The 27,495-nt window shown below is 42.3% G+C and overlaps 1 protein-coding gene across 1 annotated transcript in view; it reads right to left on the bottom strand.

Moving 5' to 3' along the window:
• Nucleotides 1-27,495, bottom strand: part of grid2 (glutamate receptor, ionotropic, delta 2) — a 1,051,241-nt gene that overhangs the window by 434,467 nt on the left and 589,279 nt on the right. Inside the window, exon 3 of the mRNA XM_056283554.1 lies at nt 22,957-23,244. Within this exon, the coding sequence (XP_056139529.1) occupies nt 22,957-23,244 (288 nt within the window). The remainder of the gene's footprint in view (nt 1-22,956; nt 23,245-27,495) is intronic.

The following is a 27,495-nucleotide window of genomic DNA, read 5'->3' as shown; positions in this document are numbered from 1 at the left end:
GGAAAGGTCCCGCAGACAAACGTCGGGGTCAGCAATGCAGGAATTGCAAGAAAGTAGAGACATACAATTTCTCTAACTGACTACACAAACGCGTGTGTCTTTTATTTTCTTTATACTAAACCAACAACCTGAGCGACATGGCGCTGCCGCAACCAATCTAGTTCTTGCTCTGCCCTCTCAACCCAGAAACCCTTTCTTAAAGGGCCCGCGTCTACCAATTATGGTGAATTGTGCCCGCTACATGGCTATGTGATAATAAGCTATATTTGATATAGATTTGACCGTATTTCTGTTGAGCACAATGGTACCCAGATAAAGGAGAAACCCCTTGAATGTGAGCTAGAACAGTATGACCCTCTCTGTACTCGAGAAAATCCAATCACCGACCAAGGGCCAGCTCCATAAAGATAAACTCAAATTAACACAAGCTTGCAGACAGTTTGAGCGATGGCGGTGTCCAATATAATGCGGTATCTACGAGAACTAGGTGGGATAATTAATGCAGAAACAGTCGTATTAATCTTACTGGGACCAGGACTATATAAACGCTTTTTCATATGTATCTTAAATTGCCCCAAATACATTTGGGAACTCTGCTCTATTATTAAACTCCTGTTTGATTTCACTGAAAGCATCATGGTCATTTGGGTACTGTATATGATTTTGTACTCTTCACATTAGTGCATTAAGTACTTGCGACACAGTGGGTGACAATGGTCAATGTACAGTTTATCAGTTCAACATTCTTATTTGAAATTGATAATAGAAAATTAGAATATTTGATCCAGTATTTCACATTCTCAATTACTTGCTTCTCAAATAAATAATGAATTGGGATTTTGGCTAATTTCTTTTCAGTTGTTTGATTTTTGTTTTATAGATTGAAAAATTGTAAACTGACAAAGCCTTCTCTGAGATGTCACCGTTCACTGGAAAATACTGGAGGCAATTCAGTGGAGTGTGGCCAGGAGATTCATTATAGCTGGAGTGACATGATTCCTTTCGTTTTGTGGTTCTACATCGTCTTTGATTTCCTCCAGCAAATTGAGAATAATGTGACTTGGCAGGTAATAATTTTGCTTAATGTTTTCCTCTGACATTGTAAATACATCTACAAGTGCAGAAAAAGCCCTATCCTTTGTGACACGCTCTTTCTGCATCCTGTGATATCTTCTCCGAGTCACAATGATTGTAGCCATGACAGCAGCGCAAAGGGCTAAGGCATGCTTTCCAGGGGCAAGAGCTAAACTGGTCCCTGTTGATCTTGGTATCCTAGAGTTAAAACTTATTATGGAGATTAGGATTTTACATGGTTTATGTCTAAACTATTTGTCTGGGTATTTTCATCTTGTTTGGGATTCCAATAGCCTTATTACAAGGGCTAGTGTGTTCAATTTTAAAATGCCCAACATATGAAGTAAACTAGGGAGAAGTATATTTCTTTACACAAGTGTAGAAAAGCAGAATAAAATACCAAATGAAATAAATTTTCCATTACAATGTATAAGGTATGAACAAACAACTGAAGACGTGGCTAATGACTAAAATTGAACCGTGAAGTTTTGCAGTTTAGATCAGGTAAAACTTAATCTAAGTTTACATTTTATTTTCTGCATGTCATTTTGTTATTGTTTATTTTATTTTCCTTTAAACTGTCTATTTGAATTCAGTATTTGAAATTGTATACAGTGTGTATCAAATTGAGTTGGAATAGATGTCATCTCCTTGACACACCTGCCTACTAGCCAATTCCCTAGGACAGTAATGAAAGTAAGAATTGTGACTTTTTGTGCTATATTGATCTATTGAATATCACATAGTTAATTGTGTACTGTATTGTAAATTTTCACATAAAATCATTCATTCATTCACTCACTCATCATCCCCCTTTCTCTCGCTCTTACACACACACACACACACACACACACACACACACACACACACACACACACACACACACACTCTTTTGCACTCTCTCGCCAAACTGCCAGCCTTTAAATTTGAAACTTGAATGTTTCCATCCATCATCCATCATCTATACCTCCTTAATCAAATTCAAGGCCACAGAGGTTGGAGCTTATCCCACCAGAAGGCATGCCGCCCTGGTATTTTTTTATTTTTATTTTTTTTATCTTTTATTTATTTATTTATTTTTGGGGGGGGGGCATGGCTTCTCAGCATGTGATTTTGATCAGTTCACAAAATGTTACCCGTTATATTCAATTAGAAGGGACAACCTCCATATTGAACGTAATCATAGTCTATACAGTATGTGTATATATCAGTAGGAATTACTGCTAAGACATGCTTATAATTATATGAGTCAGGAGTGATCCTCTGCCCTGTTCACAGGCAAGTATCAGAGGGGAAACCTACATGTTTAGAGTTTAAAACCTTCTCAGAGCAGATATTGAATCACAGAGAGCTTTAAATAGCCAGGTGATAATTTCTCTCTCTCCTTAATGGCACTTTGAAATGCAGCCCTGTCATATCGTTATACAGCATCAATTAAGATGGACCTCCTCTATAAGCCACTGAATGTCCCAGAGTGACTCCCCCAACAACTCTTCTTTTCTTCCTAAAGTATCCTGCTGCTCATTGCCTTTTATGTCTCCACTCACCATAACATTTCAAATTTTGGTTGAATATTTTTCTTCAAGGACCCTAAAAATCACATCATAACTTTTTACACACATATTAACAGAGAGTATATTGACATCATTTCTCAAATAGGAGGGGATGGACTTCAAGTTTCTCATGATCATCAAGTAGCAAATTCAAATCAGTCATTCTGCACAACAATTGAAAAAACAATCTAAAAATCATGTATGATCTTCACTGAACAGTATGTATATGATTCTATTATTATGAAAACAGCTCAGTTTAGCCAAGAATAAAGTATTTGTGGCAAATATTCACACATAATGCTGCAGCCTACAGGAACAGTTATATAATCATCATCATAAATGTGCTATTGGACTGTGTACACTGTGTTGCTGTTAATCCAGAAAAGCACTGATTCTACCATTTTTGTCTTTCTGTGTTATACATGAATATTGTTTTTGTTTTGTCTTCTTCCTTTGTCTTTCCCTCTTTCTTTACCTCGTTGAGTTCCCCCTTAACAAGTGCATTGCCCTGTTCTGTATGAGCTCCACCACTTAGCCACAATCACACAGTCATTTAATGTCACAATCTCCATTCAACTTATTTCCCACCTTCACCCCTTACCTCACACTCTCTTTTCATCCCCATCTATCCATTTTCTTTTACTTTGTCTTGCATGCTTTTAGCTGCTCAGGATGAGATGGTTTAGGAAGCAAAGTACATCATGTTATGGAGGTAAACCAGCATACTTTTCACAAAAGGCCTCTTTACGTGAACTCTTTAGTTTTACCGAGAAAGTATTGAGTCTCCTCAACCAAAATACAGTGCACACTCTGTGGGATAGGGGTAGTGGGACTCTCGTCCCCATGACCTGTCTGTTGGACCCGATACCACCCAACCTCCTACAGACCCTTGCCCCCACACTTAACCCTACAGTCACACACATCATCAACTCCTCGCTTACAACGGGTCTGTTCCCCACTGCATTTACGCAAGCTCAGGTCAAAAAAACTACACTTAACCCATCCAAGGTTGAAAACTACAGATCGGTCTCACTCCTACCCTTTCTATCAAAAATATTTGAGGACATGTTCTTTAACTAAATCTCTGAATTCCCTTCTGAGAACAATCTGTGTGATCCAAATCAGTCTGATGTTAAGTGGGGTCACTCTACTGAGACTGCACTCCTATCGGTAATGGAGTCACCACATTTGGCTAGAGCTCCTGGTCAGTCCTCAGCTTTATTGCTGCTAGATCTGTCAGCTGCCTTTGACACGGTTAACCACCAAATCCTCCTTTCTACATTCACTGAGCTTGGTATCTTAGGAACTGCCCTCTGCTGGTTCATGCCCTACCTCTCACGGAGATATTTTAGAGTATCTTTCGGGGAGACGTGTCCAAACCGTACAGCTTATTGACAGGAGTGCCTCAAGGGTCAGTGCTGGGTCCTCTTCTCTTCTCAATATACACCACTTCACTTGGTGCAATCATGCACTTCATACCATTGCTATGCTGATGATACCCAGCTCTTCCTATCATTCCCGCCAGATGACCTCACAGTCTCAGCACGGCTATCGTCATGCCTTGCCAATATCTCTGCATGGATGAATGAATGCACCTTTCACCTTAACCTATCTAAGACTGAGCTCCTTGTCATCCCAGACAGTCCATTCTTACAACCATAGATCAATATCCAGCTCGGATCAACCCAACTCATGCCCATAAAGTCTGCCTGAAACCTGGGTGTCATAATTGATGACCAACTAACCATTAAAGTTCATGTGACCTCGATTGCTTGGTTGTGCCGGTTTGCCCTGTTCAACATTAGGAAATTAGACCCTACCTGTCTGAGCATGCAGCACAACTCCTGGTACAGGCTGTTGTAATATCACACATTGACTACTGCAACTCCTTTCTGGCAGGCCTCGCAATATGCACTTTCAAACCTCTGCAAATGATCCAGAACACGGCAGTACATCTGGTCTTCAACCAACCCAAAATAGCACATCACTCCGCTGTTCATATTGTTCCACTGGCTCTCAGTAGCTGCCCACATCAAATTCTAAACCTTGATGCTTGCTTACAAAACAGCAACTAAAATGACTGCCACCTACCTGAACTCCCTCATTCAGGCCTACACTCAGTCCCGCTCATTACGCTTTGCCAATGAAAGGCACCTGGCACTTCTGCCACAATGGGGCCATAAGTCACTAGCCAGACTCTTGTCTTCTGTAGTTCCCCAGTGGTGGAACAAGTTACCAAACTCAATTCGAACCACTGAGTCCCTCTCCATCTTTAAGGCAAGACAACTTTAGTTATATAGCACATTTTATACACACGACAGACTCAATGTGCTTCAAATAAAAAATAAAAATAAAAAAATTAAACATTATACAATAAAAAAAGGATTTAACAACTAATTCATAAAGACTTTTAAATTAAAGAATAAAAGAATAAACTCAAAATGTATGCAAGGTTTACAACTTTGCAAAAGTCAAAGTGCAAGGTTTGCAGTTTAGTAGAAACCAATGGTAGACATTAATGTTTTGACGGATTTAAAAGTAGCCAATGTTGGAGCAAGTCTCACATATTCTGGAACTTTATTCCAGCTATTTGTTGCATAGTAGCTAAAAAGACACCAAAAGACATGCATGTTAGGGCCAACACTCCCATCTGTGCCCCTGACCAAGGCAAGGCAGGGCAAGGCACATTTATCAGCATAGCCCATCTCTGCAACAAGGCAATTCAAAATGCTTCACACAAAATACAAAAGGCATCAAGTAACACAAGGCAACAAATAAAAAAAACTCAAAAAACAATAAAAAGAGGGTAAAAGTTACAGTGCAGTGCGAGACGAAAATAAAAAGCTCCAAGCCTTATTCAACAAAAGGCAGTAGCAAAGAGGAAAGTCTTCAGCCTAGATGTAAAAGAACTGAGAGTTGTAGCAGACCTGCAGTTTTCAGGCAGTTTGTTCCAGATATGTGGTGCATAAAAACTGAAAGCTGCCTCTACATGTTTAGTTTTGACTCTGGGGACAGAAAGCAGACCTGTCCCAGATGATCTGAGCGGTCTGGGTGGTTCATAGTGTAGCAATAGGTCAGAAATGTATTTTGGCCCTAAACCATTCAGTGCTTTATAAACCAACATATTTTTTAAAAAACGATGAAGATGAAGCTAAAGACCCAGCTCTATCAACACCTCCATAACTGAAAAAAAAAATCACTTCTATGCACCCTATGCATTGCTTTTGTGCACTACCTGTTGACACCTACTATGTCCTATCGGACTTGAACCTAGTTTTTTGGCACTTATTTGCATTGTTGTCCCGTGACTAGATCCTTGCTTGTGTTGTCCTAACTCTCAGATGTACATCAATTTTGATAAAAGTGTCTGCTAAATGAAATTGTAACATCGTAATTGTAACACAGGAAAGCAAGAAAATAATGTCACGAAAATCTGGTGCTTCTAGTATTTTTGCCTAGCCCCTTATTTACTAAGAAGTAGAGTGAAAGGATGGGGAAATTAACTACATCATTTCAGTGCTTCACCCCAGCAAACACTCATCCCTGTCAGTGTGTTGCCAGCTCCATCCAATGTAACATTTAACTCACCGTGATGTTATTCTACTGAGCTTCTCATCTGAAGAAGAAAATAGTAATTAGCTACTGAGTGGAGATGCACTTTACTTCTCCATATAACTAAGGAGAATTAAAACTTTTTTTATGGATTCCAGCACTCTTTACACATTGACAAAGGGCTCTAGTAGGTCCGCTAAATAAACCATATCTGTCTGAAACATACAGTATCTACACTATTCTTTTATGCTTTTAGAACACTGACAATGTGTACTGTACTGTTTATACTTAAATCCGCTTTGTCAACCTGTAAAATGTTGTTGCATTACCACTTAATCCTCTTGACATTTGCCAAAAACATTTCATTGATTTATTTATTGAGAACTATGTTATTACTGCCAAATACATCTCCCTTCACAAACTTTCTTAAATTCTTGTTGCAATTCTAAAGCCGCTGCAGTAGCTCAATGTAGATTTTAGCCAAACTCTATAAGTACTCATCAACGTTGATACTGTCGATCACAGTACACTTTCAAATAGACTGGACAACTGAACAATTGGAACAATTTTAAAATGGCTTAAATCATACTTGGAGGACAGGGATTATTTTGTCGCTATTGGGAACCAAAATTCAAAATGCATGCCCTTGACCTGTGGTGTCCCTCAAGAGTCAATTCTTGGACTGCTCCTGTTTAGCTGGTACATGCTCCCACTTGGCCATATAATTCAGAACAACAACCTTGCATATCATAGTTATGCTGATTACACTAAAATGTACCTTGCTCTCTCATTAAATGACTAAGGTCCTATAGACTCATTATACAAATGCATTGTGCAAATAAATAACTGGATGTCTCCTTGTAATTAAACCTAAAAAAAAAAAACAGGTAATTTTATTTGGCAGCAAAGATGAGAGGCTCAAGGTTGCTGCTCACTTTAAGGACAAGGCACTAAAAACAAAAGAGGACATTAAGAACCTTGGTGTTTTAATTGTCTCCGATCTAAGTTTCAAGCATTAACAAAATGAGCATTTTAACACCTTAAAACATAGCCAAGTCAGGGACCTTGTGACAAAACAAGATTTGGAAAATTTGATTCATGCTTTTAGCTCCAGCTAAATTGATTACTTTAATGGACTTTTTTTTCTTTTAATATTTCTTTGGGCTTTTTTTTAACTTTATTTGATAGTGATAAGGTAAACAGGAAGTGCGGGAGAGAGAGAAGGATATGACATGCAACAACGGTCTCTAGCTGGAATCGAACCGGTGACAGTTGTGATATGCACTGTAACCATTCAGCTACAAAGGCGCTCCACGGCAATGGACTTCTGACAGGACTTTCTATAAAACCATCAGGCACCTGCAACTTAATCAAAATTCAGCTGCACGAGTTCTGACCAAAACCAAAAGGACAGCCGACATCACCCCAAGTACTTAAATTTCTGTTGCCAGTAGGCCACAGAACTGATTTTAAAGTCTTATTACTTATTTATACATTTCTACATGGAGTTGGACCTAAATATATGACTGATATGCTTCAGCAATATAACCTTGCGAGACCTCTGAGATCACTAGGGAGGGGACTGCTAGTGGTGCCCGGGGCAAAATCTAAATAAGGAGCAGCGGCTTTTAGTCATTATGCAGCACAGCGGTAAAATCAGCTGCCTGATGGTCTTAGGAATGCCCCAGCCCTTGCAGTTTTTAAATCAAGAATGAAAACCTTACTGGTCTCAAACACTTGCAACAAAATATTCTTAAAACTCAAGGTGTTGTTATTATTGTATTATTATTTCTAATCTTTTTATTTATTTATTCTTATTCTTTTGCTTTTATCTTTTAATTACATTTTCATTTTCATTTTTTCGATACAGATTTTTTTCTCTTTTACTTTGCTCTTTTTCAATTGTGTTGTTTTAACTTTGAATTGAATTGTTTTAGCTTTGTATTGTGTTGCTTTAAAATTAAAGCAACACAATACAGCACCCCTGTACAGCACCTTGAAGCTACCTCTGTGTATGGAACGTGCTTCATAAATAAAACTGCCTTGCCTTGATGCCAACACTCTCCTTAAAAAGAAGTCTGTGTTATATAAGCCTAAAAGGTGTAAGGACAGAGAGAGACTCAATGACAGGCACAGAGATAGAGCGAGAGACAGCATCAGAATGAATGGCATGACCTACAACCCACAACATTGCTAGTACACTAGCGCACTGCAGTCACCCTCACCATCCATGTCAGATAGATCATCTTGTGCATTACAACACCAAGATCTTATCATACGTATTATGTAAAAGTGTTCAACTACATGGATTCATTTTTTTTCTGTGGACCTTTTCCTTATCTGAATCGAGGCTTTAAGGATAACGGGCATCAAACGTTGCACTTATTCATTTTTTATCTATTGGAGAATGTAATGTGATTGTGAAGTTCTTTGGGACTGTATTTTAATTTAGGGCTATACAAATTAAATTGGACTTAACCATGTGAATACCATTTGGTTTTTGATAAAATATTGATGACTACCATTCTGTGTGATGGAATATAGTTTCGTTTGCAGAGAGATGGCATGATAGGTTTCACTAGCAAATAGTGCATTTCCTCGGCAGATATGTTTACTTCCATTGCAGTAATATTTTACAGGGATAGTTACAATAGCAATCTATGTGGACATCTGACACACATTACTGTCACCTTACCAAAGTATATCTGTCTATACTCTTCCCTTTTAAAGAACATTGACAACTTGAGCTTTTCTAGACTTTAGTAATGTTGATTACTGCTGTATTTATCAGCTCAATTCAGTAACTCCATTATCCCAGATGGGAAACTTGACTTGCCGTCAGATGCACAAGATAAAACACAAGTAAAAAAATGTTTCCTGTACATACAATACATACAATATACAGAACACAATAATACAACAAACCAATCTCTAAAGTGCTGAATTACATGTGCAGATTAAGCAGAGTTATTGCATAGGGAATAAAGGAGTTTCTCCTCCTACTGCACTTGAATCGGGGTGCTCTAAATCTACGGCCTGAGGGAAGAGTTTCAAACTCAAAGTGAAGGGGATGGTATACGCAGTCCAAAAAAGACCTGGCCTTGAGGAGAACCTGCTGGTCAAATATAGCCATAAAGGGGGGGGGGGTGATAGGTGTTCAACACCTACCATCTTACCAGTCACCTTCACAATATAAGCTCAGGTGTTTTTTGTCCCTGACGTTCAGGTTGAAATACCACGCAATCACAGAAAAAAATAAGAACAGATTAAATAAATGAATTGTAAAACAAAGACATACTTGTCCTACCTATATTAAAAGCATTTAACTTCCTAAGGGTTCTGAGGTCCTCAGAATTGCATATCTGCTCTTCACAAAGGATGTGGTTTTTCTGGTTTCATCAGAACGCAACCTCCAGCGTGCACTGGGGCATTTGCAGCTGAGTGTGAAATGGCTGGGATGAGAGTCAGCACCTCCAAGTCTGAGGCCATGGCTCTCTACCAGAAAATGGTGGCTTGCTCCCTCTGGGTTGGGGATGAGTTGTTGTCTCAAGTGAAGGAGTTCAAGTATCTTGGGGTTTTGTTCACAAGTGAGGGTAGGATGGAGCGGGACATTGACAGGCGGATTGGTGCAGCATCAGCAGTTGTTGTGAAGAGGGAGCTGAGCCAGAAAGCAAAGCTCTCAATTTACCAGTCAATCTCCATTCCAACCCTCATCTAGGTCATGAGCTTTGGGTAGTGACTGAAAGGGTGAGATCGCAGATACAAGCGGCTGAAACGAGTTTCCTCCGTAGGGCGTCAGGGTGAGGAGCTCAGACATCTGGGAGCTCAGAGTCGAGCAGCGGCTCTACTCTGAGCTCCCTCCGGTTCGGGCATCTGATTAGGATGCCTCCTGGCCACCTTCTTTTAGAGGTTTACCAGGCATGGCCAATGGGGAGGAGACCCCAGGGTAGACCCAGAACTCGCTGGAGGGACTACATGTCCAATCTGGCCTGGGAACGCCTTGGGATCCCCGAGGAGGAGCTGGAGGGCATTGCTGGGGAGTGGGACATCTGGAGTGCCCTACTTAGTTTGCTGCCACTGCGACCCCAGCCCAGAGAAGCGGCTGATGATGAATGAATGAATGAACTTCCCAAGATAGTACAAACGTTGCTGTCCCTTCTTACAGATCGCACAAAAATTGTATCAAATTCCAGGTTATTGTCAATAACTGTTCCAAGACATTTATAATGTTCTACAAACTCAATGCCAATTCCTTTGATGAAAGTCTGAGATGATAGGTGGGATGGTTTCCTTCCAAAATCAATGACCATATCCCTGGTCTTTGTGGCGTTTAATTGAAGGAAGACTGCATCACACCATTTGACAAACTCATCTACCACTGGCCCATGTAAGATTAATCTTTATACGAGTAGGCAGATGATAACTGTATCATCAGCAAATTTCAGGATGTGCCCATCTCCATGCTGGCTTATACAGTTATTGGTGTAAAGAATGTAGAGCAGAGGGGACAGGACACAGCCCTGGGGGGAGCCAGTGAAAGAGGAGTGCTGTTCTGACAGAAAGCCATTCACTCTCACCCTCTAAGACCTAAATGTTAAAAAAATCTACTTTCCAGACCCCAAAATTTGCATCAAGATAAAAATAGATGAGCAATTTCCTAGCTAAAACATGGGGCTGGATAGTATTAGACGCCCATGAAAAATCCAAAAAATGAAAGTCTGGCGTGTGTGCCAGGACCTTCTAGGTTTTTATACAGGAAGTTGAGTAATGTGACTGAGGCATCCTTTCCTCCCAGCCCTATAAACAAACTGCATTGGGTCCAGAGCTTCCCCCACCATTTCCAGCAGCTACCTTTTGGCCAGGCTTTCAAACGACTTCATGACCAGTGATGTCAATGCTACTGATCTGAAGTCATTTAGCACCTTAAGGGTTGTGTGTTTGGCCACCAGGATAACAATCGACTCCTTCCATAACTTTGGAACCCTTTGCTGCTCCAGAGACATCCTAAATATATAACAGAACACCTCATCGAGCCGTTCTGAACTACACCTAAGCAGGCCTCCTGTGATACAATCTGGCCCTGGGCTCTTATTTGTCTTATTTTTCTGAAATACTGTCTTGACATGATGAGCATCAAACATATGGCTTGACTTTGTTGGGAGGGCAGGCTCTTTGCATATTTCCCTAAGTTCATCTGCAAGGTAATGGGTATCAAATCTTAAGTAAAAAGTATTAAGTGCTTCAACTAGGGCTTTGTTGCTATGATAGCCTGCACGCCTAACTGACTTTTCTTTTAGTTTTTTGCTGGCCTGTCATTTTCCTCATTCCATCCCATGCTGCCTTCAAATTGTTGCTGCTTAAATTGTCCTCTCGTTTATTTTTATATTGTAACTTGGCCTTCTTAATTTCTGCTCTGACCTCCATCCTTGCCTCTCTTTTTTCTATCTCATTACCTTTAAGGAAGGCCCTATGTTTTTTATTTGTTATCAGGATACACTTTAACATGCTTCTTAGCAATGACAGTATCCTCACAAAATGATACATATCTACATACAGTGTCAGTGAGTTCATCAATATCTGAAGCAGAGTCCTAAACACTTACCAATCTCTACAGTCAAAGCATCCCTGTAATTTAGAAACAGCATCTTCACTCCAAACCTCGACTTCTCTTATCTTCACCTTCTCCCTCTTAAGTGTTGGCCTCTATACAGGGGTGCGATAGATGGTGCTGTGTTTAGAGGAACTCGGGGGGGGGGGGGGTGCTCCTTTGATAGAACCATAATACAAGTCTAGAGTCTTATTGTTCCTAGTTGTCCAGGCGACATACTGGTAAAAATTCAGGAATTTGTTCAGTTTACAATTATTAAAATCTTCCATTAACAAGCAGAGGGCATCAGGGGAAAGGGACTGGAGTCTTTGTGTTACTCTGTACATGGTGCAAGCCACAGTTTGGATGTTTACTATTGGGTGTATACACACTACTGTCACAGATGACTGGGGGAACTCCTTGGGGAGATAAAATGGACGGACAGAGACTGACGGCACTTCGATGTTGACTCGGCATATGGACTACCTGATGGTGAGATTATTGCACCACTGCTGATTTATATATACACACACACACACACACACACACACACACACATATATATACACACACATATACACACACACACATCTATATATATATATATATATATATATATATATATATATATATATATATATATATAGACTCCGCCTCCTTGGGATTTCCCCATAGAAATTGTATCCCTGTCCAGCCTGAAAGGCGCACCAAAGCCGCTGATTGTCAGATCCGATTTGGTGTCTGTAGACGTAAGCCACGTGTCACTGAGGGCCAGAATGCAAGAATCTCTGTATTCGTGAAGATGGTTTGTGTTTGTCTGCAATTCATCAGTCTTGTTTCTGAGGGACTGGAAATTTGCAAAGATTGTGGAAGAGAGCGGAAGTCACCTCCAGTTTCTGTATTTTTAATATAAATCAGACACCTCCTCTTTTCCCTCGTTTCCTCGCCTCAGTGAAGTCTAGTGCCTGCAGATCTCCATATTTAAATCTTTAGAAAAAGCAGATCCATATGTATGTCCACATGGTTTGGGTCCTCCCATTGCATTAAGAACTCCTGAGAATATTGCCTTGCTGGATGGCGTGGTTGAGGTTCGAAGCTCTGGGGGTGATAGAGCCATAAAGTCCACATTATCACCATGTAAAGTAACTCCATGATGGCTGCTTGCATAAACAGTCATAGACAGTCCAGTATGCACACAACAGAAAAAGCATGGCAGAACAATCATGACAAACAACTTTAGATGACAAAAACACACAGACACAAGCAAACCTGCTGCTGGTCTCTACAAGAGTATTGTACGTCCTATTTTCAATTTACTACCTTCTGCAGTGCTAGAGGTCTGTCAGCGGATATCAATTTGTCACCCACCCTGTCTATAATAAAACCAATGTGAAAAAGAGAGACATGAAAAGAGGGCACATGAGCGAGGCTGAGAGACAAAAAGATGATATGAGAAAAAAAGGAGGGAGACAACAGAAAAGGGTGAGGAAGAAAGCAAAGTGAGAGAAAGAGAGAGAGAGAGCGAAAGAGAGAGAGAGGCAGACAAAGACAGAGAGAGCATGACCTTTAACCAATCCTTTAATGGTCCAGTTTTTCATTTACATTAAAAAAACAACAATTAACACAGATACTCCTGTACACATTGTACAAACCCCCCTTATATACACAGCAAAAATAAATAGATGCAGACCTTCCAGAATTTAAGAACAAGTAATTAGTTCGTTACAGTGCACAGAGCATCTCCATGCCCCCCCCCCAAAAAAAATCTTCCAAGTTTGAAATCATTTTATAATATGTGAATTCAATTTTCAGCCGATCAGCCACCAGCCCACTGAACATGAGTGTAGCATCCGTGGACCCTGTGCCTTTCATTTTGCTTTTTCTACTAAGCCAATTGCTCATTTTTGCCTGACATATCAGGAAGTTAACCAAGGTGACATGTCCCCACTGTGCTACTGTCTACCTAGGACCAAAAACAAACAGGCTGTCTTCCAATACCTCTCCTAAACCTGTGAGCCACCACTACAGCACAGAGAAAAGAGGGCTCAATCTGGGACAGTTGAGGCACAAGTGCTGTAGAGTTTCTTCATCATTACAGAAGAAACAATTGACTCCCTGCTCTAGGATCTATATATGCCACAAGTATGTTTGTAGCCACAGCCCCATGCACCACCCTTCACTGTAGGGCCGCCGTGCATTTCTCTATTGGGTTTGTACAGGGACCTCCAGTGGCCTTTGGGAGATCAACCTGGTGTCACCACACCCAACCACATCAACTCCTGTACACCAGCTAGTGATGTTTGATGTTCTTGAGAAGTCCTGTAGTTCTGGTGTTTTAAAAGACAGAAGGACCCTGTTTTCTTCCTCCTGCTCGTCCACTGCAGCACGGATGGACAAAGATGGAAAACCAGGCTGTATAACTGGCTGATCATCCTCAGAATCTTCCCCTAGTGCCTCTTATAAAACCAGGAAGTGCACTGATCACTTCAACAACCTCTCCATTAGACAAAGCGATTTAAAACCAGACTTGGCTCAAAATGGCAACCGTTTTCCACCATCCTCCTGATCTTAGTAAGTCCCACCCTTGTGAGGGTTCTCTGTACACCGACAGAGCTGAGCGTCCTGCAGTGTACCAGTGGGTTAAAGAACAGGGGTTCTTCCCCTACACTGTCATACAGCTGGCAGCGGACTCTCTTGGTGTTTAAGACTGTTCTCCAAGCTCGGAGGACAGCCTGATAGAAAGGTGTTGTTGTGAACTCCATGCCAGCTAGTTCCAGAAGGAACAAGTGCTTGTTATAATTCAGCTTCATAACCCTACGAAGCAACACACACGCTGTTTGTCTCCAAAGCTGCTGTTTATGATATAATAGTCGACACACAGTTTGAAGGCAAAAAGCTGTGATACAACTGCAGAGGTCAATCAGGCCCCAGCCACCATCTAAGACTGCTAGGAACAATACAGCAGATTTGGTTAAGTGAAAGCCTCCCCAGAAGAAGTTCACCAGCCTCTTCTGTGCATCTCTTATGAGCATTTCCGGGGGTTCTACAACTGTAAACTAGTGCCAGAACACTGAGGCAATCAAATTATTGGCAATCAAGACTCTCCCCCTATAGGACAACTAAGGCTGGATGCAAGTCCATCTAGACAATTGGACACTGATCTTTTCAACTAACCCTCCCAGTTTTTAATTAGAAAGCTGTCACTGCCCAGAAAGACACCAAATAATTTCACCCCTTCTGTGTTCCACTGCAGCTCAGCAGGTAATGTAGGCTTCTCTTTATTGTTCCATTCCCCCAATAATAAACCCTCAGATTCTGACCAATTTACTTTTGTGGAAAAAGATTGTTTGTATAATGCCAATTTTTACTTAAGAATTTTAACATCATTTTGACTCGTTATGAAAACTGTGACATTGTCAGTGTATGCTAACAAACTAGTCGAGTTAACGACGTTCTCTGAAAAGGTTAGCTCTGAGAGACCCTGCCTGAGCTGATTTAAAAGAGGCCCGATGGCCAGGGAATACAGCATTCCAGATAAGGGACAACTCTGTCTCATACCTCTCTTAACAGAGACAGGTTGACTGAGTCCACTGCCTAACTTTTTTTTTTCTTTTAGATTTTTTTTTTTTTGCTGCCATTTTCCGCTTTTATTAGATAGCAATAGTTGAGAGAGAGACAGAAAAGGCAGGGGGGAGAGAGGGGATGACATGCAGCAAAAGGCCTGGGCTGGATTCGAACCCAGGCCAGTGCAGTAAGGACTCAGCCTGGTACGCGCTCTACCAGGTGAGCCACCGCCCCCCCACTGCCTACCTTTAACAGATCACTGGCTCCAGAGTACAACAACTTTATCCATGAAATTAACTTTTCTCTAAAACCTTCAAGTGATTTAAACAAATAACAATGATCAACCCTATCGAAAGCCTTCTCTTGATCTATAGAAAGAAGGCCAATGTCCAGTTCCTGGAGCCTAGATATAACAATAATGTCCAGTATCAAAAACAGATTATCCTTGATTGTATGCTCAGAAACATAGTATGTCTGGCTATAATGTAGAACAGTATCGATACACTCTTTGAGTGTATTTGAAATAGATTTTGCAATTATTTTATAGTTAGTACATAACAATGAAACTGGTCTCTAGTTTTTCAGTAAGCCAAGAGCTCCCTTTCTGGGGAGCAGTGTTAGGCCAGCCCTTCTACAACTCAAAGGAAAAGTCCCAGGATTCAAACAGTCTTTAAATACTTCATATAAGTCTTTTCCAATTAAGAGTCCAGAACCTCTTGTAAAACTCTGAAGGAAGTCCATCAACTCCAGAAGCTTTGTCACATCTGAGCTGCTGAACCACCGCAGACATCTCATCAAAGCAGATGGGGGACTCCAGTGAGGCTACCTGTGTTTCACTCAGCTGAGGAAGTCCCTCCAGTATCTCCACCACACAGTCAGAGTCACAGTTCTCCGCACTGAACAGGCCACTGTAGAAGTCTATGACCAGCTTCCTCATCTCTGATGGATCAGTTGTTATTACCCCATTTGGAAGCATGAGATGCATAATCACATTATATCTTTAATGGTAGAGATTCAAATTCTGATTAAAGCACCTCTTGCTTTCTCGTGTCTGCCTAGTTTATAAGATCATGCATGGTTTAGCTCCTCCTCCTCTGTCCAGCTTCATCAACGTCAAATCTATCACAAACAGAGCTACTAGAGGTGCAGCTAGAGCGGACTGCACAATCCCACTCAGGAGAATTTAATTTAGTCAGGCAGTCTTCTCCTTTAGAGCATCACATCAATGGAACTCAGTACCACAATCAATTAGAGAGCCCCCATCCTATTATTAATTTTAGTGTAATGTCAAGAAATGGCTTATTAAGAACCAACAATGTCAACACTGATGCTATTCACACACACCTTTAACATGTTGCTTAACTGTATTGTACATTAGCTGTGTTGTATGTCTGCTTTTTTATATTTATTATTTTATACTATATTATCTTTATTATCTTTTTCCACATTATTTGTATATTCCATATCTATTTTCTTGTTTGTTTGCTGCTCTTGTTGTTCTTGTATTGTTTATTAACTATGTTGTATGTTTATTTATTTATTTGTTTATCTATCTGGTGCTATTTTATTATCCTAGGATGCCTAACAACATCAGGCAAAGGGACTGCCGATGGAAACTAGCCTATTAGCTAACTCGGGTACATTTAAATTTGTTTTGAATGTTGATTAATGTACATTGTCCCTTCCCAAATAAATGTTTAAACTAAAAGCCTCTCCTACTCTCCCAGGTCTCCTATTGCCATCATTCTCAATAATCACTTCACTGTCTAATGTCTTAATTTCTTTCTCTAATTCTTCAAAGCAGGTTTTCTCTATAGATAATGTGTGTTTTAGGTATTGCTGACAGAAATTCTAATTTGTGCTTTTCCTACCTTCCACCACTAAGCTAACTTTTCAAAATCTTTCTTTTTCAGTCTCCGTTGACTCCAAAATCAGAGAAGAACTGATAGAAAGCTTTATCATGTGTTACCCGTACATTGAAGTGCCAGTAGGGACAGTGTTGAAATTGTGCTAGAAAGGAGAAATCTGCCACTACTAAATCATGATCTGCAAATTCAACAGGTGATATTGTGGACTTAATTAACCTGTTGGTGTATGTTTGATTCTATCCAACCTGGCTGCCCTCACACTACCCTTAACAGCTTTCACCCATGTGTACTGCCTAACTGCTGGGCTAAGTTTCCTCCAAACATCCGTGAAATGAGGCTCATGGTGGATGAGGCTCTCCTGAGTTCCCGTCAACCGTAGGATGTGTAGTGCAATTCCAGTCTCCTCCCAATACTATCATTGAGCTACCATTGAACTATCTGTTTGTCATTCAGTTTGTTAAACAATCTGAAAGGATCAGCGCCAGAATTACAAGCATACACATTTATGAAAACACAAGGTTTGGATTGTTGCCTGAACTATTTGGATTCTGCCCTGCTCTACTTCACATGCCAAAACATTTGTTAAAAGGAGGCATTGTGAGAAGAGACCAGCTATACCTGCACTAAGGTTGGTACCAGGGCTCAAAAAAATATTGGCCTGTCTACTCATTCCCTACTCTAGCTCGCTGTCTACTGAGCTATGCGTCTCCTGTAAGAGAACATCTATATTTTTAGCTCTACTCAGCTAAGCCACCATTCCTCGTTTATCCCTATCCCATCCTCCATTTATATTCAAACTTCCTGCCTGTAAAGTTGCTATAAAAAAAGAAAGAAAAGGAAGGAAGGAAAAGAACCATTTCAGAATCAGAATCAGAATACTTTATTTCCAAGAGGAAAACACCTTTTGTGCATCACACATTTTTAATTTTGTGCATTTAAAGGAACCTTCCCTCACCTTTCTTTCCTAAGTTTAGTCAGAATCTTCTTTTGACGAAACCTCTTTACTAAGCTTTTCGTATCCAACCATTTTTCTAATCTTCATAACCGAATTAACAAAACTATCCACATTAGAGAAGAAATCAGTTACTTCCACAGACTATTTGCCATAAGTTCCATCAAGGAAATCATTCATCTCCTTTGATGAATATGGCTGGTGATCATCCTGTGACACAATATCAGCAAACTGTGATAGGCCATCATCCTCTCATCGTCATTGTCAGCCTTTTCATGGCGTGACTCACCTGTTGCAGAGACCTGACTCTCACCCTCAGCTGTCTGACTGTCTCTCACTGCTTCTGTCGGTCCTATGTCTCTGCATTCATCCACAGGCCGTGCTTCAGTATCACTGCCATTCCTGTTACTTCCATTATTGACATCCTGCTCAGTAGTCTCTTTATACCAGGTTGCAGATCACCAGTTGCGGTATCTTCCGCTGCCTGCTGTGCTGTTTGCAGGCTACCACTTTCAGTGTAGCCTCCAGGCTGTGGCTCACCTGAACTACTACCGACTGTATGCTCCCTGTGTGGGCAGGATGAATGTTTGCGTCTGACATTGCCACACTCACAACATTTCATACTGCCAGAACTTGCATATACAGTGTAGAAACCGTTTTCATATTTGACATTGAATGACACTTCTAGTCACTAGGCCAACCCCCTCTGCCGAACTGGGGAGGGCTGCAGACTACCACATGCCTCCTCCGATACATGTGGAGTGGCCGGCCACTTCTTTTCACCTGACAGTGAGGAGTTTCGCCAGGGGGACGTAGCGCGTGGGAGAATCACGCTATTCCTCCCCAGTCCCCCTCCCCCCTGAATGGGCGTCCTGACCGACCAGAGGAGGCGCTAGTGCAGCAACCAGGACACATACCCACATCTGGCTTTCCGCCCGCAGACACGGCCAATTTTGTCTATAGGGATGCCCGACCAAGCATGGTGTAACATAGGGATTCAAACTGGTGATCCCCGCGTTGGTAGGCAATGGAATAGACTGCCACGCTACCCGGACACTACGGAGAATCATTTGAATATATGAACACCTGTCTCTGCAGGGAGTGAACATGCTGTAGTCTCACGTCTTTACAACCCACACAAACTGCTTTGAGCCCACATAGCAAACTTTCCGCAATGACTCAGGCATACCCCCGTTTATTTCGAATGAGCTCCTGAAAGAGAACTGACATGGCCATATGTGGCAATGGCACAAACAATGGCGAGCCACCAAGTGCTTATTCATCTGAGAGCCATATGTGAGGTTCTCATGCCCGGCCTGTTCTCCTACAGCCAGGAGAACCTGTTCAACAGTGTACCGTGAGTCAGCTATGACTCTAACCCCATGTTTAACAGACAGGGGAGGCAAACCCTCAGCAGGGAGGGGTGCCATCCTGTGTACAACCAAACCCTGACCAGCTACTCCACTGTCACTTTCCAACAACAAGCAATGAAGAAAAAGTAAACCCATCTTACCTTACCATGCAGAGAAGAAAAGTGAAAAACAGTAGAAAAACAGTGAAATAACACAAAACCCCCCCCCAAAAAGTCAAGCTCACTCAACACCCTCGTTCACGCTCACACATCTGAACTCCCAGCATGCAGTGCAGAGAGAGCGAGAGAGCGAGAGAGACAGAACGGGAGAGAAAACATGAGTTCTTGCCATACAGAATGCACCAGCAGAGCTGAAAATAGTGATCGGGACGGTGGTAATAGTGCTATATTTGAGAAGGCACGGTCGATTGTCTGTTCTCTACAGAACTCTCCTTCTATGGAGTCGAGGTCTTTTGGGAACACTGGTTACATCTTCAAAGGTCTGCTCATGATTTTTTCTCTCTCTGAGCCCAACCCATACCGCCACCATCAACCCATCCTCCTTGAACAGGGGGTACAGTCATAAAGGAACAATGGTGACATCTGTAAAAGGCCCTCTGTGGTTGAGAGAGGAGCGCTGTTAAAACCCTGAGGAGCCTTCTGCTGAATCAGTGGCTACAGAGCACAGAGGGGCTTGAGTGTGGAGTGGTCCACGCAACTCCAGATGTGCACACACACACACACACACACACACACACACACACACACACACACACACACACACACACACAGATGCATGTGACCATATGTACACAAGACAGCCTAGCAAGAGAGCAGCCAAGTGACACGGGGAGAACAGAGAGAGCAGAGCACTTTCTAAAGCAGACAGGATATTACAAGTCTTGTTGTGCGAGAGGTAATGGATCGGAAAAGGGGAGTTGGAGAGACAGCGTGTGTGAGCGAAAAGGACAAAGATATAGAGGGGGTATGGAATGTGAGTACGCGTGCACACACACACACACATATATCAATATCAATGAATGAATCATCCACTTCTCTTTTAAAGTTAGATTTTTTTTTTGTGATTCTACATTATTTTCAGGCAGTTAGGCGGCTATGCAGCCGCACGGCTATAAAGTAAAACTGTACCCGACTTGCACATGAGGAGCTGTCAAGGGTCGGGCTTACACAAATAGGTCAAAAGTGATTGGTTGTTTTCTCTTCAGTCCATACATGATGTGATCACAGGTCAATTCTGACTGGCTCATTCGGTCCAGTTGTTTTCCCCCGACAAGCCGTGGCGAAAAAAAGCAAGTCATATTAATTCAGTAAATTCTCAAATAGTACGCATCTCAGGAGAAACCAGAAGAGAAAAACATCTTTATTTACGACAGGCTACTATTAGAGGCAGGCCATTATTTTTTAATTTGTCCTTTGTTCAGTGGTATATGATATATTATTTTTGCACCGTAATGTTTAATTTCTAATTTAGACACATACATAGCAGACATGCAACAGTTTGGACCTTTCCTGAATGTTTCTAAAGAGATTCTGTTAGAATAATAGCAACTAGCTAAATATAGTAACTAGTTATTTTGTTATTCTATTGGCTTCTATTTTGTTACTTCACTGTTTGCTATTCTGCAGTGATACTGACTGTCCAACAGAAGCGCCGGCATCTCATTTCCATCTGCTTTCTTGTTGGGGTTGTTTTTAACAACTGGAGTTGTTTGCCACTGACTAATGTTCATCCTACACGGTCAAAACAATTCAGCAGCGGTATAAGGAGACTAAAGAGTGTGTCCAACCATGGTAAAGATGCCAGATAGTATTATGTAGTCCGACTCCATGGTCCAGATGGATAAAATAACAATCTGTCAATAGAGAAAAGTCACGGACTTCAGCTTTAAAAAGTGAAACTCAGAGCAACAAAGAGCTGAGTAGGCGTGACAATGAATTTGCATTGATGCAATTAATGCTGTGGAAATATGCAGAATAAATAACCCGAAACGTTCGGTTATTTTGGGTTTTTTTTTTTTTTCTTTAACGGAGCCTTTATTTGGAATCAGATTATTTATTTATTTATTTTGCCCAAACAACCCACACTTCTGGTTAGTATTTGAGGCTGGCCATTATTTGAAACCCAACTTATATTTGATAATTTAGAGTACCTTGGTTTGCTCACACCTACTAACATTTAATACTGCTCATACCAAAGCTACTGTTTATCCTCCCTATAGCCATCCATCCATCATCCAAACCGCTTATCCTGCTCTCAGGGTCATGGGGATGCTGGAGCCTATCCCAGCAGTCACTGGGTGGCAGGCAGGGAGATGTCCTGGACAGACCGCCAGATCATTACAGGGCCGACACACACACACACACACACACACACACACACACACACACACACACACACACACACACACACACACACACACACACACACACACACACACACACACACACACACACACACACACACACACACATTCACACCTAGGGACAATTTAGTACGGGCGATTCACCTGACCTACATGTCTTTGGACTGTAGGAGGAAACCCGAGCACCTGGAGGAAACCCACGCAGACACAGAGACAACATGCAAACTCCACACAGAGGATGACCCGGGACGACCTCCAAGGTTGGACTAACCCAGGGTTCGAACCCAGGACCTTCTTACTGTGAGGCGACGGCGTGAACCACTGCACCACCCTGCCGCTTTTCTCACGTTAACTATCATGTTTTGAATACTGTTGCACTAAAGCTGCACTGAATGAATGTACAGAATGTTAAGTCAACGTGTACTTATGTGTGTCTATGCATCCCTATGCATGTAAGTCTGTACATTTGTGTGCACATTAGTGTGTGTGTGTGTGTGTGCGCAGATGCTTTAATGTGTCTGTTCTTTTGTGCCTGCGTGCATGAGTGAGTGTGTGTGTGTGTGTGTGTGTGTGTGTGTGTGTGTGTGTGTGTGTGTGTGTGTGCTGATGCTTTGTGTGTGTGCCCGTGCTATTGTGTGTGTGTGTGTGTGTGTGTGTGTGTGTGTGTGTGTGTGTGTGTGTATGTGCTTATCTGTGCAAGACAGCACAGGGATCCTGACTTTGTATACATCCATTATTTCTCTAATGTTCCTCCATGCTGAGAGACTATTGATGCAGTCCCGTCAGATACATTGAGAATTCACACACCACTAAGCCCATAGTTATGACCCACTATGGATGTGAGCTGAAGTGATCGCCCTGCCTTCCCTACTACAGTGCTTCCATCAAGTCATGTTAAAGATTCCAGCAGGGTGTAGGAAGTGACTGAGTATGCTGAGGAACAGCCATTTGATTATGAATTTATGACATAAAATAAAATAAAATAAAAATGTTCCGTTGTCATGGTGTAAAAAAAATCAATAATTAAATGAAAGAAATTGGAAGGAAAAGCTCCACAGGGTAGTCTCTTACCAAAATGAGAATCATAGAAGACGATGAACTTCTGCCAGCTGTACTCGGACACCACTTGCATGATGACCTCATTGAGATAGACAGGTGGGCGGACCATTAGGGTGTAGTCATCTGTTCCAGGGATGCGACTGGTGGGTGGGCAGGCGGAACGGGGCGTGCCCGCCGGGGAGCGCTGGATAAAGAGATGGGGGATGTGCATGGCGTCTGCCAGTGTCTGGAGACTGCCCGCCGACATGCATCCGATAGAGCTGACCAGGGCCAATATACCGCGGTTCATCAGCTCACAGGCTGGATGGAAGAAGAGGGGGAGGAAGAGAGCGAGAGAGACAGACAGACAGACAGAGGGGGGAAAGAGGGGAGGAAAAGAAAACAAATGAACATTTTGTTTTCCAGTCATGGAAAGGGCATGTCAGAGACATAAATTTGAGTTATTGTATTCATTCAGAACAACGACACATGGTGTCTTATTTTACCTAGCATAGGATGAACATTACATGTCTTCACAAGAATGATCACTCAGTCATATCGAATCCAGCTACTGAAAAATTGACTTTTATTGACGTCATCCTTACTCACTCTTAATTTACTAGTCACCACAGTACAGCAGTGGCCAATGAACAAACTAGGAAATGTGCTACGGTGCTTTTTTTATTTTTTGCATGATTCCACAAAATTGCTGTGGCTGTATTGAAAGATCACAGCTGTTGAGGAGAAAAACAACCTGTTCTTGACTAATTAGATACAAGGGGTTACAGAGATACAGAGAGGTAAATTGGATAGCAAACCACCACACACACACACACACACACACACACACACACAAACATGACGTGCACTCACTCTGCAAATCACCCGTACCAACAAACGCAGGTCATATGGCTATTTTAGGACGGGGCTCCCAGCTGCTTATGTTCTGTCAACCAAAAAGACAAACCACATTGCTGTCTCCTCCCGACGTCCTCTTCCTTTCTAACCCTGCTTCACTTCTCCCCCTCCCCCTCTCTCTGTCTCTCTTCATCGCTCACCTGTTCCCTCCCGGCCACCTTACCTCTCTTTCCTATCCATCCATCCTCAGCCACGCTTTTCTCCAAATGCCACCGGGGTCAATTTGGAAGACTGATGTATTTTTAAAGAGATATAATCTAGAATACTCATATATTTCTAATTGGTTAAAAAAAAAAAAGGAAAAAAAATCCTCTGAAATTTTTGTGATCCAAAATACAGGTCCATCACACAGCGTTTATAGTCAGGCTAAAAGTAATCGCACTTTGAAGAGCCTCAAATATAAGGTGGAGGGGAAAACCTAAAGTCCCATCAATCACGATATAAGTACAGCCAGTATTGAGGTGGCAGCTTTTCAGCAGGGGCCACCATACCTCCCTTTAAAAACCTTAAGAACATTACAGAGTAGAGGATGTGGTAAGAAGGGCGAGCGTGGCAATTTGAGGACCCGTCTCAAGGTTGACATTGATCTCCAGTCTTGGTTACTGCACCGCCATACCCAAATGCTGTTTGAAATTGTTGACACTCACAAAGTCACACTGCTGAGGGCAAGCACTATTTTGTTCAAGAAAAGCAAAGCCTGCTGACTGCTACGATTCTGTAGCGCCGTGGTGTCAATACCCACGTTATTGATTGACCTCCAGGCCTGTACACAATGAATAACATATTAAAAAGGAGCTTATTGTGGGGCGTCCGGGCAGTGTGGCGGTCTATTCCGTTGCCTGCTAACACAGGGATCGCCGGTTCAAATCCCTGTGTTGCCTCCAGCTTGGTTGGGCGTCCCTATAGACACAATAGGCCATGTCTGAGGGCGGTAAGCGGATGTGGGTATGTGTCCTGGTCACTGCACTAGCGCCTCCTCTGGTCGGTCGCGGTGCCTGTTCAGGGAGGAGGGGGAACTGTGGGGAATAGCGTGATTCTCCCGTGTGCTACGGCCCCCTGGTGAAACACCTCACTGTCAGGTGAAAAGAAGCAGCTGGTGACTCCACATGTATGGGAGGATGCATGCGGTAGTCTGCGGCCCTCCCCGGATCGACAGAGGGGGTGGAGCAACGACCGGGATGGCTCGGAAGAGTGGAGTAATTGGCCAAGTACAATTGGGAAGGAAAAAAAGGGGGAAAAAATCCCCCCCCCAAAAAAGAGCATATTGTAAAAGGCTATTAAAGTATACAAGTGTAACTATTATATTAAAACATTGCATGGGAAAGTGTATAAAAACACGCTGTAAAAAAGTGGATCATGAAAAACTTCCTTCCTGCCTGGAAGACCAACATGCGTTGTTTGTATTCACCTTCCCATCCAAATGTTCCGAAACTCTGTGCCTACTCTTGCTCCTATCTCTTCCCTCCACTCGGCATCCTTGACAGGCCTCTCGTGCACTCATAAACACCTCTACCGCCTCCCTTCTCGACCCATACCTCTGTTATCTTTCTTTCTCTCCAAAACAACTCCTCTGTCCGCTTACCTTTCACCCCCTAATCATTTCAGAGCTGGCATCTTGCACGGACTTCTCTTTTCATTGCCTTACAGCACCAGTGATGCTGTAACGGGCTTTAATGTTTTAATCGCCCACCCCCCCCCCCCGCCGCCCTAACTCACTTCCTTTGTTCCCCCACCCCTCCGATACCAGTCACAAATCTATCTCACCTTTTTGTGTTGCTTATTCCTTTGCTACAATCACGGAAACCCCGATGTCCACCTCCTCCTCTCTTTCACCCTTTCCCCCCCCCCCCCTATGGGCACGAGGTGGCAGTTTAAGTATTTTCTAATTAAACGGGCCTCCGACAAGCAGAGGGACCCTTAAATGCCCAGGAACAATTTTTTGAAAAAATGTTAATACGTAGTAAGAATTAGACGTTTTCAAATAATGACCTAAAGCCGTGCATACTCTATTCACAGCTAAGTACATATTCCCTGCAATGAGAATATTACATGCATGCTCGGCCTCCCAGGAACAAGCTCTCTAGGTTTATGGAAGTTGTCGACTAGCAAAACAGCCATCATTCTGAGTCACACTGACAAATGAGCCATTCTGCTATTTACGCATGAGTACTTGCTGGCAACAACTCATGCACACCGCAGATGAGAGTGCACAAGGTGCTGGTGGTTCCAACATAGGATGAAAAATAGGGGTGTATTATAACTTTTTCTCTGCTAGCTTTTAGTAAATATGTTCAAATTATTTTGCTGTGTCTGCTGGTAATCTGTGCACAGATCATGTTACGCGTCTAAAATGTCGGCAGTAAAATGTATTGCCCAATTACGTTCCGTTTCTGATCAGTTTAATGCGTCTTACCACACGCTTACAGCGTGAAAACAGATTCTTCATACTTTTAGCTAGAGGTGAGTCTTAAAGGGTAACTCCAGTATTTCGATCTGGGGAGGGCTGCAGACTGCAACATGTCTCTTCCGATACATGTGGAGTCGCCAGCCGCATCTTTTCACCTGACAGTGAGGAGTTTTGCCAGGGGGACGTAGTGCGTGGGAGGATCATGCCCCCCCCCCCGAACAGGCGCCCCGACCGACCAGAGCAGGCGCTAGTGCGGTGACCAGGACACATGCCCACACCCGGCTTCCCACCCACAGACATGGCCAATTGTGTCTATAGAGATGCCCGACCAAGCCAGAGGTAACGCGGAGATTCATACCATAAATCCCCTTGTTGGTAGGAAACAGAATAGACCACTACGCTACCCGGACACCCCGATTCCGGTGAGCCATATTTTCCCACCATTTGGGGTCTAAATGACAACAAAATTGGAATTGGTCTAATATTGAGTGAGAACGCTTCAGCCAGCAGCCACAACACGGGCTGCAAAGTAATTATTGGGGGCAATGGCACCTGTCAAAGTATGTCCGCTAAAAGTACTTGTTTTTGGGACTGACAGGCTCAGACTGTCATTATAGGTGTCTGACAACATTATGGAAGGATCCTTAAGACCTTTTTTCTTTACATTTCGCTTCTTCCGGTCTGTGTCGTAACATCCCATTTACCGCTGCTACTATTTGCATGTGGGGGCGTGGTTTGTCTCCAAAATCAGAAGACATGCCTTGTCTCATCAGAGTTGACCATTCATTTGCGTAGCATAGCCTGAGACACAGAGGAACTGCTGGCAATAATTTCTTTCTAAAGTCACGGCTGAATAGTTAGCTGATTTCAACAATGTGGGTGAGGCATGTGAATTTGATGGCCGCCCATATCTATTTGAGCGAGAGAATATATGGATGAAGAGCTCCTAGAAATTGAAGAGAGAGAGAGAGAGAGAGAGAGAGAGAGAGAGAGAGGAGAGAGAGAGAGAGAGAGAGAGAGAGAGAGAGGGGAGAGAGAGATGTTTTTTTGAATTTAAAAAAAAACTCTTTATTTTACATTAAAAAAAAAAATCAGCAAAGACACATCCGTCCAGAACATCAACATGAGCAACTCCTTTACATTCAGCTGTCTAAAAAAGACTTTTTCCCCCCTTTTAGAACAGTGGTTCAAGTCACATACTCCCAAAGGGTCAAAAGAAATATTATGCAAAGACAGAATTAAATACC

This window comes from Lampris incognitus, chromosome 1 (assembly GCF_029633865.1).
Source record: "Lampris incognitus isolate fLamInc1 chromosome 1, fLamInc1.hap2, whole genome shotgun sequence".
In the NCBI taxonomy this organism is placed as follows: Eukaryota; Metazoa; Chordata; class Actinopteri; order Lampriformes; family Lampridae; genus Lampris; species Lampris incognitus.
This window is presented reverse-complemented; position numbering and strand designations above follow the sequence as displayed.